We start from the raw sequence: 13,351 nt of genomic DNA, 5'->3' as shown, positions 1-13,351 counted from the left end.
ACAAAAACGGCGTCGGGTAAATTTATTTTTGCTAATGATGATTCCCCCCAATGGCGAGACAAACGTGATACAACAAAGATTATGAGACGGGAGAGGCGCTCAGAGATTTGGGCGGATTTTGAGGAAGCCCGTCAACCGCGGCTGCAGTGGATGGACATAGCAATTAGAAAAAATGAAAATGGCGGGCAAAGATTTTTTGTCCCTTGTCTGGGCAAAGCAGTGTTTCCATGGTTTGCAAGTGAATGAGTGAATGAATGCTTATGTATGATCTTATCCTCCGTACTGATTTGGTCATATGTACGTGGACTTATTAATTTGGGTTCTTGTCTGTGTAATTAGTATCTGAAAATATCGTAGGACTCACTCAGGGCGGTTGAGCTATTGGCATTACAGCAATTCTCTATCATCTCATCATTCATATCACATTTCTGGTCAAAACTTTAGTCTTTAGATCAAGCTTTTTATTTCCTTCTTCTAATTCTATAAACATGACATGACGCATTTTCAACAATCCGACACAATATCAAACCTCACAGCTTCGAGCTCCTCCCTCCAGCACCGCCATGCAGTCACGCAGCCAACCCCGTCTGCTCAGGCACAATACTCTTAAGCTTCCCCTCCTTAACCGCCAGCCTCACATTATCAATGGTCCACTCCTCCATCTTCTGCTGTGTCTCCTGGGTCCAGGTGCCCATGTGGGGGACGAGCAGGACGTTTGGGTTTTCGAGCAGGCCCGGGTGGATCTCGGGCTCGTTCTCGTAGACGTCGAGGCCGACGGAGGAGACCTTGCCGGAGGCGAGGGCGTCGACGAGGGCGGCCTCGTCCATGACTGCGCCGCGGGCGGTGTTTACGATGACGATGCCGGGCTTCATGAGGGCGAATTGGGGGGCGGCGATGGTGTGGCGGGTGCTGGGCTGTGAAGGGGGTGTTAGCTTGTAGATTCTTGAGGGTTGTTGTTGCTCTTAGAAGAAGTGATATTCGCAAGATAAGGGAGTAGAACTTACGTTGAGAGGCAGGTTCAGACTCAGGACGTCACTCTCCGCCAGCAACGTCTCAAGACTAACATACTCAGCACCATCCTCCAGCTCAGGGCTCAAGCGCGAGCGATTGTGGTATCGGATACGCATTCCAAAGGCCCTAGCCTTGGTAGCGACGTTGCGGCCAATGCCGCCCATGCCCAAGATTCCCAGGATCTTGCCCTGGGGGTCGTGGCCCAGCGCGGGAGGGGGCGAGCCGCGCCACTTGCCGGCTCGCAGGGCTTGGATGCCGATGGGGAGGTTGCGCAGGGCGCCGATGAGCAGCCAGATGGTGACGTCGGCGGTGGCATCGTCGACGGCGGTCGGGGTGTTTGAGACGCGGACGTCGTGGGCGGTGCAGGCGGGGATGTCGATCTGGTCATAGCCGGCGCCTGCGATGGGGTGATTAGAGTTAGTATGTTTTCTGTTTTGCTTTGTCTTGTTCATGGTCTTTCTAGAGATTCAAGCTTAGGGGGGCAATGGGGTAGAGAGATAGAAGAGTGTTTCTCACCGTTGTGGCACAGAAACTTGATGCTCTTGGGGAACGCATCCAGCAGCTCGCTGTCAATCTTGCCCGTGATCTTGACGGAATCAAATGTTCTGTATGCGACGCTGATGCCATCCAGGGCGCCGGATTTGCACTCGGCAATGAATTCGTCTCGGTTGGTGGCCTTGGGCTGGATCACGTCTGCGATGTCGGCGATGGTTTGCCATGCTACGTGAGCGCTGGACGAGAGATGGTTGTCAGCTCTGGATGCAACAAGTTTTGACTTGGAATAATAGAAATAGAAGAGTAGCTCTTAAGGGGATAGTTTTAAACTTACTGGTCAATCTTGCCCAGGAGGAGGACCTTGGGACGGCTCATCTTGAAGGAGTTGCTTTGTGTAGATGGAATTGGATAAGAGGAGGAGGGGATGATGCAATTGCACCAGCGTCAGGGGGGGGGGTATCTAGAAGGAGGAAATAGAGACGAATAAAGGAATTGGAATTCTAACAAAAAGACGAAATCTAGTGAAAGAAAGAAACAAGGTCCAGGGATTTTAAAAAGAGAGGAGATAAGAAAAAAAGAAATGGGATTCATCAAACCGGGTCCCCCATCATCGCCGTCAAAGTGGGTTGTAGTTGCGAAGGCGCCGTTTCGGTGGGGTAAAATTCACTAAAAACTTGAGAAACTGGCCCCTGTAGCGCGGGGGAGGTTTTGGGTCAATCCCAGCGTGGGGTTTGTCTTGTCCATCATTTGCTTGTTCTGCTGAGATTGAAGACTTGTTGTTCTACAGATGGTAAAAGGGAAATACTCTGATATTATTACACTTGCCAATGTATATATGGAATTCGTGTCTTGTTACACAAAGTATCTGAATCTCACAGCATAGCGTTCGAAAGAATGAATATCTCTATCTGGTGGGTTCAACAACATCTCTTAGCTACATCGCTGTTTCGGGCATCTCCCGCCGAACTGAACCCCCCATTCAGACAAAGTAAGCGGATATTAGACGGAGAAATTGTCTCTGGAGCTGGACACAACCACATACCCTCACAACAAATCTCATCACGTTCAAAATGTTTATTGTGCAGGCGGGAAATTATCCCGGGAACGATCTAGTTTGTCCGTGTCCTCAATGGAATGTATCATCTGTCTGGAGAGTCAACTATAAAGCTCATGGCTATAGATACTCGAGTAGATACGCGGCTATAGGTAAACGCGCACTGCATGCTATTTTACGCATCGGATGGCCATTGCCGAATTCAATTTATCCATGGCATCGGCGAAATCGGAGACTAACAGATGCAACATATGGGAGCTCGGCTTATAGTCCATCCATCCATTCTTAGGGGCGACAACTCGGACTTACACCTTACAGAATAGTAGATACCCATTTCATCACAATTGCATATGAAATACACAACTTTGCAATGTAAATAGTGAATAAAGATTTATTTATTCGTATAAAACATCCGAAACCGTGATCCGAGAATTATACACAACATGAAAGCCGTGGTCAAGATAGTCGATCTTCAAATACCAAAACAAAACTTCGCCCGGCCGCTAATATGCTTCTCATCCATGATGAAAAGGGTCCCAGTAACTCCAAAAGAAAAACAAAAGATCGTCCAAGGTGCGAGTGTCTCAACCGCTGCTTCCAGTAACTTCTTCGCCATATCATGACAGAGGACCACATCCGCCATTCCCATATCGTCAGGATGTGTGCCCTCTTCGTCCAAGTTTATACTTTTTGGTTGACAGATCCGGCATCTTCATTCAATCCCACATCTTCTCCTCTCCCGCGCATATATACATGCAGTACGCACTTTTAGAACTCCCACGGTCCAAACACCTGTGTCATCCAGTTAATGTCACCAAAATCGGCCGAGAGGTCTTGGTCAGGTAGCATAGAGTGGTCCACCAATAAAGGAGGCTGCGGCGCCGCTCCCGGGATAACGGAACTGTTGGGCGTCGGGAGCCCTCCCATAGGTTGCTGCACTATGGCTGGCTCCCAGTTAGAGCGCACATTGCGAAGCACCTTTGTGCACTTCCCAAAGATGGATATATCCTCGGGTCCACCTCTCAGGGGGTAAAGTGCATCCGCCTTTGTAAACAGGTCAATGGTCCTGTCCAGGTAGTTACCTAGATCTGCCGTGCTACGGACAATCTCCTTGTCCCAGGCAGGATCATCCAGGGTCGTGACTCTGTATAGCAAAGCGTGAATTTGGGCAAGCTCCACGTAGAGGGTAAACGGCATGCCAATGAACTCTGCAAGCGGAATGGCAAACAAAACGTCATACCAGGCCCGGGCTGCCATGATGCCCGCATACATGGCGTCGATTCGCGGTGTATCTGGAATTCTCGGTGCCCCAAAGAGCCCAATGGAGTGGACCTGGGTTTCAGTGCTGTAGAGCTGCATTTGTATCACGGCTGAACACCGACAAGAGTTAGCACAGTTTACACCGACTTTGGTTAAACTCAAAATATTGGCGACTTACGTTTGGATGCTACTCCCTGCGGTAGAGTATCACGAATCTTTTGTAACTGGAGGAGTAGACTTCTCTTGTAGACGTATGTGGGGGGCTTGTCGGGGTCGACTCTGCCAAAATCACGTCCGACAAAGTCGCATACTAGGAGTTTTCGCGCTTCCTCTCCAATCAACTGAAGCTTCACCATTGCCACCAAGTTCTCGTCTGATGGGTACTCCTTTTCGCTCTCGAGAACTTCCAACGATTCTTGCATGTGCTGCGTCCATACCAATGACTCCGCCTTACCGAGAAAAGCCGCACATCTACTTTGTTAATGGTTAAGAAAGATGGCGAAAAATGAAAGAGAGACAGGAGGCAGGAGTCACTTACATTGATGTGATATACCAAAAGCTAAGCACCATCCTCCGCTCTTCCATTGTCCGCTCCTTAGCTTGAGGGGCAGCCCTGCCTCCCCAAGCCTTGAAACAGACAGTCGAAAACTGCTCTTCGTTGGGGAATTTTGTGAGGTTCGTCTCGTAGATGATGCAGCTGCATATATGTATGTACAGAGTCAGAAAAGGTTTGCCGCCGACACCAGCGCTCATAGTTGCCCTATGAAAACAAAGTTGTCAGTCATTGGTATGAAGGAGATAGGACACATGGGAAGGTTGGATTTACCAAGACATCAGAGTGATCAAACCCTGCACGATCTCTAGGCTCCGATCGTGATTGATAATCATTCGCTGTGCAATTTCCTGGCGCACTCTCTCTCGCATGACGGCCTGCTGCGTCATGGACATGCTTGTGACATTCATGATGCAGAGCCAGAGAAAAGGACGTTCTCTATGTAGAGCTTCGGCCGTGAGGTCGGGGTCCAGGTGTATGAAGGGGAAGTACTCGAGCCATTGGCGAAACTTGACCAGATAGACTTCAGCTTCGCTAGGAGTTGGCTCTGGGAGTCTATCGCTATCCAGCGGTCGGGGCGTCAGACTCAGGATGCTCGAGGAGCGTGGATGCGATGTCGTTGCTGCGTCGGCCAACGAGTCGAGCCGGCTTACATAGGGCTGGCAGTTGGGCGAGGTTGAGGACGACGAAGGGATGTCGCAGTTGGACACGCCGTTGATGGATGGCTGCGAAGACGACGGCTGCTGAGCCTGCTGCAAATGGTTGACATGATGAGCCTGCTGTGCCTGCTGTGAATGCGGATGCGGATGATGCTGGTGCTGTTGTTGCTGCTGCTGCTGTGTCGCCCTCAGAATCGACACCAGGTCGTCGAGCTTCTCCTCCAGCTGGGCGGTCCTCGAGGCGGTGGTCCTCTTGGCCACCCGCTTGCGCGATGTCACCATCTGCTGGCACTCTTTGCCCAGGCGATGGCAGCGGTCGCATTTGCCGCCCTCTGGCCTCAGGATGCACCGACACTTGGCGCGCGAGCAGTTGGTGCACGAACGGCCATAGCCCGCCGGGATGCCAGCAGCAGAGGCGGCGTCTGGGGGAGGCGGCGCCGGGGCCATTGTCTCACGGGATGCAATGGAGCCCAAACCAGAACCAGAGAGGCGTTTAACACAGTTGATGAGCCAAACCCGTCCGACGCAAAGATTCGCAGTGGTGAGAGCGAAGCATCGATGGGGACGCGCAGCCGGGATTGGGGCGACTCCCTTATTCCGTAGAGGATGGTGGATGGAAACTCTCGCGTTTGGCAGAGAGCAACGGGGTTCGTTGGAGCGTGCCTAGTAGTAGCATGGCCTGTAGCATGGCCTGGATGGCCTGGCTGAATCAGCATCTTGGGAGGATGTGGTCGGAGTCCCGGTGGCGGTTAGCATTCCGAAGTCCGAGAGAGAGAGAGCGCTTCCTCCAATGCCGTGTATTGATATGCAGCCATTATGTAGTAAACCGACACTGATTTAGACAAGCCTGATTGGGGCGGTATAGTGAATCGAAAGAGTCGTAAACCATTGATACTGCAGCACGTTGTAAGAGGCGATTGCTTGTGGATTGTGTGCCTCTCTAAACGGGTTGAGGCTGTGCTGCGTATCACCAACCCTGCTGGAGTTCCGGTTCGTGAGAGGGCGGGGCCGGAGAAGTAAACGGGTTCAAGGGGCCGGTTCAGTCCATTCAATGGGCGAATTGCATGGAAGCTATTATCGAGTCAGCGACGTCTTGGCTGTGATACTAGGCATGAGGAAGACACCACAGACTGGCATATAGTTAGATTATCGAGGTCAAACAGACACCGAGCAAATGAGACTGCTGTGGTCAGTCCAACAGAAACATTGCCCGCCAAGAGGAATGCCACCACGGTTCCCAGTGTAAGTATAAGCCATCGCAGTGAAGCAACTCGAATTGCAATGAATTATCCAAGCTATTTCAACTCGTACAAATCGCAACTATCTACAGTAAGCAGTAAGCACGACGAGATCAAAGCCAATTCCTGTTTATACAGGGACAGGGTCAAGTAACCTTAATCTCACAGGTACCGCAGCGCATCTGCCCACTTCGGCAAATGTTTTCGCCGCCGACAACCGGCACATGGGCGGTTATCCGAAGCTAGCCACCACCGTTGAAGCAAGGCTCCAATTTACAACTTGCACCGCTGAAGAGACACCATATTAACCCGCATCTCATCTCCAGCTCCCTCAGCTCAGCTCAGCAATAGCCTCAGCCTCAAGATGGCCGTCGCTGGCCTTGTTGCAGTCGAGACGCTGCCCCGATTCCTCCTCCCACGGCTCAGCTGGACTGCGCCGCTCTCCGCATCTCAATCTGCTGCAGCCCAACCATTTGCCCCTCTACAAGCACGAACGAACCAAAGAGCAGTGCCCGCCTTCAACACCAATTTCTCGGCCAGACGATACAACGATGGCCAGACACCGGCGCTGAGGCGAGGGTTTCACGCGACGAGTCGACGACCCCGGGAGCATCATTTCGACACGCTCAAGTTTGTCAAGCAGCTCAAGGATGAGGGCTTTACCGAGGAACAATCAGTCGCCATGATGAAGGTCCTCAACGACGTCATCCAGGAGAGGTTTGTGTTTGCAATCTTCGAGAGCTCATCACGAGAGTGCTATTGCTATTGCTAATACCAACACCCCAATGCAGCATCCAAAACCTGACCCGAACCATGGTCCTCCGGGACGATGCTGCCAGAACCACATACACGCAAAAAGTCGACTTCGCCAAGCTCCGTTCCGAGCTCACTTCCGCAGACAGCACCGAGTCCAACACGACGCGCAGTGCGCACGAGCGCCTCACCAACGACATCGCCAAGCTCAGCAGCCGGCTACGAGACGAGATCGGCCGGACCCAGGCCAGCGTGCGGCTGGACCTTAACCTGGAAAAGGGCCGCATCCGAGAAGAAGCTGTGGGCCAGGAGCTCAAGATCAAGGAGACTGAGACTAAGATTGAACAGGAGGTGGCGGCGCTGAGGGAGAAGCTGGAGCAGGTCAAGTTCCAGACGCTGCAGTGGCTGATGGGTGTGTGTACTGGTTTTGCGGCGCTGCTGCTTGGTGCTTGGAGACTGCTCATGTAAGGGACATGATGCGTCTTGGAGGTGGTGCTTAAGATGGCGGGCAATTGTGAATAGTCGTGCATTATACAATCATGATTCGAATCCAAAGCGTTATAAATAGTTTCAATTTTGGTTTTGCTCGCCATGATATTATACGACCTATTTCAACATGTTTCAAACTTGGGGATTCTCGTCAACTCCTATTATCGTGTGCATATCCCATTGATGTCAACTTTTCGAATCGGCAATGCAGTCTCGTTTTTACGTGGCCGTATTCATCACTCATACTAGTCAGCACAATTGTATACCAACGCATGTTTGACCTACATGGCTTTGAGTGTCTCGCTGCCTCATACTATCGCCAGTGCCGAGGCCGCCCTGCAAGTTGCCCTGCTTGGATCCTCCAAGACCAGTCTGCTTCGACATGTTCTCGGAAAGCTTGGGAGCGTTGAAATCCTCCGGGTCATCCTTCATTATGGCATGACCTCCTTGGAGCATATGATCGTGTGATCCGGCATCTCGGGCAGCGTTTGGAGCAGGTGCAGCTTTCTTCATTGTGAATTAGAGGTTGAGATTATTGAAGTTTTGGGTGTCAATTGGTTTTGGATCAAGAATATGGATTGGGATGTTGCGATTAAGGATGGGAGTTTGAACAAATGGCATCTGTGCCGCTTTTATACGGAATGGCTGGTTTAGCTTTGCGTATGACAGCACAGTGACGATTTATGGCATGTGGTGTCGAGCTGAGGTGGAAGAGCTGGTGGACTTTGTTTAGGGTTTGGCTGCTCTTCTGTGGTTGGGCGGGATGAAGTCATCTTTACAAAGCGTGCCTCGGCAGTAGTCTATTGGACAATAGTCAATGTTGGAGATGCTGTAAGGCGGTTGATGAAACTGGAGAAAATAATGATGCTAAGAATGGCAGGTGAATTGCATTTATTTGAGGCATTACTGTATACAAACTACTTGGTCAACGTTGGACCTTGGTGGAAGTGAAAAAAAGAGGCTGTAAAAAGGGGTTCATAGGTATGTAGTAGATGGGCAAATCATTAAGGTGATTCAGCTGTAGTCATGTTGGTTATCCACCTACAATGATATTAATCGGGACTGTAATACATGTAATTCAGCTCTCGCCGCTCTCTTGCACCAATGGATCTCTCATCGTTACTGCTGTCAAGCAGAGAAAATAGCAGCAGGCAGCACTTGACCAAACCAGCGTCTCGTCAGTCTTCCTTCCTTCATACAAAGTGGTAAACTCTGTAGGGCTGATAACACGTCCGCGCAATTCGATGCAGTTGGAAAACAAAATCTCTCCTCCGACATCATCAGCGAATATATTTGATCTCCAGTCTTTTCAATTTCCACACCTAGGCTACTTACAACAACATATTTCAAATTACCAACACAAGACACCAATCTTTTGTGAAAAAGAAAGATAAAATGGATGACGAGAGGTACTACTTTAGAGTCCAGCTAGACGAAGACGGCGATGAGGCCATGTCAGACAACTCTGGCTACTTCTCGGGGGATCCTAACCAGCGATTGCTTTTTGAGGCACCACAACCTAGTCATGAATATGGACATGTTGACACGCCACAGCCCAGTCATGAATATTTACATTTTGACGCGCCACAGCCCAGTCATGAATATGGACATGTTGACACGCCACAACCCAATCATGAATATTTACATTTTGACGCACCACAACCCAGTCATGAGTATTCAGATATACCGTTGAACCCTAGCAACAACATCCCATTACTTCCGCTAAGTGGGAGGGTTATATCCGTCACTTTTACCATGCCGTACTCTCTACGAGCTCCGGGAGACCAAAACCAAGAATGGGTGAGCACCTCTAATTAGCCTTCTTCTTGAGAATCTGTCAGGTAACCCGAGCAGGAGGTGAATCCTCGTAGCCGGATAGAACATTCTGTGCAGTTCGATATCCTATCCCACCTTTCTTCGGCAAAGTGCCCTCAGCATCACATTGTCATCGGCTGGACCGGAGAAATCTCAGGTCCTGATGCAACTCATAGCCACGCGGATGAACCTGGCCCCCGGTTAAGCAACGACGCAAATACCCTGGCGCAGCCGAGAGATAACGTGTTTGTTAGTTGCCACAGCCAGCAGGTACTAGATCAACAGCTAGCCAACGCAGAACTGGTCACAGCGCCCGTCTGGATGGCGAGTTCACGGGATCTTGTCAGGAAAGGAATCAATTTGGGAGACCAGGCCAGATAGCGACGGTTTGTCGATGGCTTCCTCTTTCCGCTGTTCCACGAGGGTCGTTCCACTGAAATAACAATCACTAAGGGAGAGAGCGGATGGTGTGATTACCTCGGCCTGATGGACGCCTTTGCCGACAAAGTATGTGACTTGTGGCAGCCTGGAGATATAGTCATGGTCCACGATTATGCCCTTATGCTGCTTCCTCAAATGCTCCGAACTCGTTTGCCACACATCCATCTCACCTTTTCATTACACGCCAGCTGCCCCAGTCATATACCTCCCGGCACAAATATGCGGCTACTCTCCAAAGTGCTGCAAGGTGCTTTCGGCTCTGATCTCTTGACCTTCCAGGCATTCATGCACTCTAATCAATTTCTAGGCTGGTGCGCACAAGAGGCCCCTGCATGGACACCACATCAAGATTTTCTGCTTGGGAGGGTAGCAGATTCATGTTTCGTACATCCAATGGCCATTGACGCATCCCGAGTCTTGTCGGTGGCATGGAGCGAAGACGTCTCTCAAATATGTGACTCTCTGAAAAGCGCATTCGAAGACAAGAAGATTATCGTTTCATACACTACGGCTAGCTTCAACGAAGAGACGGTTTATGTGGCGCAAGCTTTTAATCGACTCGAGACGCTGTTCCCCCGGTGGAGAGGGAAGGTAGTCTTGCTACAGATTACAAGCTTGCCATGGTTGTACAGAGACGAAGGGGCCTCTGGGTCTGATGAGACGCTCGTCCAGATCTTGGCTGCCCAAAACAGCCGCAAGAAATTATTCAAACAACAACTTTTAGAAACCGAACACTATGCTCTGCTACGAGCCAGTGACGCAACCATCTTCCCCTTTGCGCCTGAGGCCCTGATCAAGGCAGGGCTAGACTTTATGCTTTGCCAGCGAGGAGGCAACAAACGACCCGTCATATCGGAAGCTAGTCCATTAAGATTCCAGCTACCAAGAGTGATCTTGTTCCCCCGAGGAGATATCGACGGTATTGCAAGGGCACTAGACCGTGCCTTGGGGTTTTCCTTTGAGTGCCCTAGGTGCCATAACCAGCCAGGTGCCCGGGATTGCCCTGAGTGCTCTGGCCGGCCGCCGATGACACCACACAGGGTGTTGGAGCCTTTGATGATACCTACTGTAGAGGAGTGGGTGGGAAGCATAACGGCTAGACTTGTAGACAGGGTGCTACAGTGTCGCTTCGCAAATCCTGTTCCTTAGGATTCAACTGAGCGTGGTGAAACTCGTCCCAACGGAGGCGATGGAGGTGATGGTAATGAAAGTGATGACACTATACGCAATATGGATGATTTCAGCGATTTTTATGATTCGAACGAGAGTTGGCCTCATGACAGTGGTTATGGCAGCGACGGAGAAGATTCAAATTCCACAAGCAGGACAACGCCGGAGCCTGATGATGGCGATGAAGAGAACGATGATGGTCTCATGAATGCACTTCGTAGGGCTCAATCTGAACCTGTTCAAAGTACAAGGCAAATGCTGAGCAGGCACATGCCACAACGATATAGTTGTGGCTAAGTTGGAGATGCATTCTCGACATGGATTGTACGAGGTATGAAAGTGTGTATCAGCGATGCAAAGCGAGATGCTGGAGACGGATCAGAAATCAGTTTAAACTCAAAATTAACAACTGCCTAGATAGCATGCATAAATAAATAAATAAGTACAGCAACCACCAGTATTTGATTTCCTCTCCAAATGCCCGTCCCCGTGTCTTTGTGGTTGTTGTGTAGGGTAACATCGAGGCGTCCGAAACGCGCAGAACCCGTGCCAGCTCAAGTCACAAGATCTCTCAAGCACACGGGACTAAAATCAAGCCTTTTTATCACCACCTATCAGCCGACCGCCTTTGACCACGATGATCAGCACTCTGGCCCCGTAAAAGGAAGACGATAACAAAAGGCGAGGAAAATGAGCCCTGGTCTCGTGGGGGCGGGATTGGCGGGAGGAGGATTTCTGGCCAGGTGAGCTCGTATGGGGGAATGATTGCTTTTTGCTTTGGCTTTTTGCTTGCTCATGCTGCTGTTGCGGCTTTTGGGTTTTGGTTGAGCGGGCGTTTTTTTGAGGGGATGGATGAATGTCGTTGATGCCTGGAATGGGCGTTTTATTGTTTGAGGAATGTTCGGAAGGGTTTGTTCTTTTGTTTGGATTAGTGAGTGATGTGTTTTGAGGCTTATATATACCTGACCCGGTAGGTAGGTATATATTATATATATGTAGGGGTTTGGGTTGATGGGCTTGGCTCTTGTTCTTACCCATCGGCATTCAATCTCTCATTAAGGTGTCTTTTATATATCATTAAATCTACATGGAGCCTAATCATCCGTTAATCGCTGCTTGGACATCCACCCCGATCCCGGACCTCTCTCTCTCTGCCGGCGGCTTACTTGCGCTCGCGGACTTAAACACTATCGCCCAGCGCACGGCGATTGCTGGCGGATCATCGTGGCTAGACGCCTTTGTGCTCGCGCCTGGTCTGCATTACCAACAGGCGGCGGACTTGCTGACACCTGAATATGGATCCGGGAGACTGGTGCTTTCGACGCTGGACGGCGGGGCGAGGCAGTTCGTCGTGAGCAATGTCGCCATGGTGAAGTACCTGCGGAGATTATGGGAGAGGGAAGGCAAGTACGGAGTTGTGACGCTGTATGTCAGGGCGGAGAATGGCGTGGGAGGGATATCGTTTTCGTCGTCGTTGTCGTTATTGCTGGGGAGGGACGATTCGCGGAGGAGGAGTCAGAGGCGGTGGCAGAGAGATTTGAGGAGGCAGCTTGAGAAGGAGCACAAGAGTCATGTTAGGGAGGTTCTGGAGATGGATTGGGTGAGCCACGCGCTGTATTTGCTGAGTCCGTTACTCACGGTGACGGCGATTGTGTTTATGGTGTTGTTGCAGGATTGGTGGGGGTTGGGGTTCTTGATTGCGCTCATGGTGTCAAGGTTGGCGAACATTTGGGCGATTAAGGAGCGTGCGAGGCCGGGGGGTTCGCCGCCGCCGCCGTTGCCTCCCTTGGATGATGACGAGAAGCCCAAATCACCACCACCTCCTCCGCCGGGTTATCCTCCTCCTGCTGCTGCGCAGGGGATATTGCCGACGGCTGTGGGGGAGTCGAAGCAGAGCCTGGCGCTGCCGCTCACGTTCAAGCGACAAGATTCGAGCATGACGCAATACACCATCGACTGGGGCGACAACCGGCGCGTGATCCTCAAAGGCGAGGACGCAGACCTACGAGCCGTCACGACCGAAGCCTGGCTGCGCGCGAAGACCACTCTAGAAGGCTATCTCGAGGCAATGTCCAAGCTCATCGTCTACATGGTGGCTTCTCTAAGCGGCAATCTCTCTCAGGCGGGCGCCGTGGTCCTCATGTCGCTACTGCTCGTCAGCGCGGGCCTCCTCGGACTGAGCAACGCCCACGCGACGAGCATGCAGATGCACGGTCGGCGGGTTGGGCGGTTGAAGGTGGAAAAGGTCAAGATTGCGCCGCTGGACCCGGGCATGGCGGTGTCTGGGCAGGTGGACACGACGGCGGACGGGATGCCTGTTCACATTGTGCCGGTGGTTAGTAACTGAGGAGGATTCTTGTTTTCTGTTTTGTTTGAAAGGCGGCGCATACTAGGTTCAGATATATACGAGAGA

The 13,351-nt window shown here is 51.1% G+C and overlaps 7 protein-coding genes across 7 annotated transcripts; 4 read left to right on the top strand and 3 right to left on the bottom strand.

The window, feature by feature from the left end:
• Positions 1 to 445: 445 nt before the first annotated feature.
• M431DRAFT_510983 (hypothetical protein) lies at positions 446 to 2,122 on the bottom strand. Its single transcript, XM_024919578.1, has 4 exons — positions 1,841 to 2,122; positions 1,528 to 1,742; positions 1,005 to 1,408; positions 446 to 914 (listed from the first exon to the last, which is right to left on the bottom strand). Exons 1-4 carry the CDS (start codon positions 1,879 to 1,881, stop codon positions 570 to 572), a joined length of 1,005 nt encoding a protein of 334 aa, XP_024771512.1. The 5' UTR covers positions 1,882 to 2,122; the 3' UTR covers positions 446 to 569.
• A 1,206-nt stretch (positions 2,123 to 3,328) lies between these two features.
• Positions 3,329 to 5,479, bottom strand: M431DRAFT_92551 (hypothetical protein; the record flags this gene model as incomplete). The annotated part of the gene is made up of 4 exons (XM_024924374.1): positions 3,329 to 3,930; positions 3,999 to 4,291; positions 4,359 to 4,517; positions 4,647 to 5,479. The coding sequence occupies 4 exons, from the start codon at positions 5,477 to 5,479 to the stop codon at positions 3,329 to 3,331; spliced, it is 1,887 nt and encodes a 628-aa protein (XP_024771511.1).
• A 968-nt stretch (positions 5,480 to 6,447) lies between these two features.
• Positions 6,448 to 7,650, top strand: M431DRAFT_122006 (hypothetical protein). Its single transcript, XM_024912148.1, has 2 exons — positions 6,448 to 6,987; positions 7,062 to 7,650. Exons 1-2 carry the CDS (start codon positions 6,635 to 6,637, stop codon positions 7,489 to 7,491), a joined length of 783 nt encoding a protein of 260 aa, XP_024771510.1. The 5' UTR covers positions 6,448 to 6,634; the 3' UTR covers positions 7,492 to 7,650.
• Positions 7,651 to 7,669: 19 nt separating this feature from the next.
• M431DRAFT_510979 (hypothetical protein) lies at positions 7,670 to 8,351 on the bottom strand. The gene has a single exon (XM_024919577.1). The coding sequence runs from the start codon at positions 8,023 to 8,025 to the stop codon at positions 7,762 to 7,764; it is 264 nt and encodes an 87-aa protein (XP_024771509.1). The 5' UTR covers positions 8,026 to 8,351; the 3' UTR covers positions 7,670 to 7,761.
• A 666-nt stretch (positions 8,352 to 9,017) lies between these two features.
• On the top strand, positions 9,018 to 9,257 carry M431DRAFT_510978 (hypothetical protein). The gene has a single exon (XM_024919576.1). The coding sequence runs from the start codon at positions 9,044 to 9,046 to the stop codon at positions 9,203 to 9,205; it is 162 nt and encodes a 53-aa protein (XP_024771508.1). The 5' UTR covers positions 9,018 to 9,043; the 3' UTR covers positions 9,206 to 9,257.
• Positions 9,258 to 9,571: 314 nt separating this feature from the next.
• Positions 9,572 to 11,223, top strand: M431DRAFT_228055 (glycosyltransferase family 20 protein). The gene has a single exon (XM_024913622.1). It carries the CDS (start codon positions 9,814 to 9,816, stop codon positions 10,915 to 10,917), a length of 1,104 nt encoding a protein of 367 aa, XP_024771507.1. The 5' UTR covers positions 9,572 to 9,813; the 3' UTR covers positions 10,918 to 11,223.
• Positions 11,224 to 12,025: 802 nt separating this feature from the next.
• Positions 12,026 to 13,285, top strand: M431DRAFT_8145 (hypothetical protein; the record flags this gene model as incomplete). Its single annotated transcript, XM_024923044.1, has 1 exon — positions 12,026 to 13,285. One exon carries the CDS (start codon positions 12,026 to 12,028, stop codon positions 13,283 to 13,285), a length of 1,260 nt encoding a protein of 419 aa, XP_024771506.1.
• Between the last annotated feature and the right edge of the window lie 66 nt (positions 13,286 to 13,351).

The sequence above is a fragment of the Trichoderma harzianum genome, assembly GCF_003025095.1.
Source record: "Trichoderma harzianum CBS 226.95 unplaced genomic scaffold M431scaffold_11, whole genome shotgun sequence".
NCBI classification, from domain to species: domain Eukaryota; kingdom Fungi; phylum Ascomycota; class Sordariomycetes; order Hypocreales; family Hypocreaceae; genus Trichoderma; species Trichoderma harzianum.
This window is presented reverse-complemented; position numbering and strand designations above follow the sequence as displayed.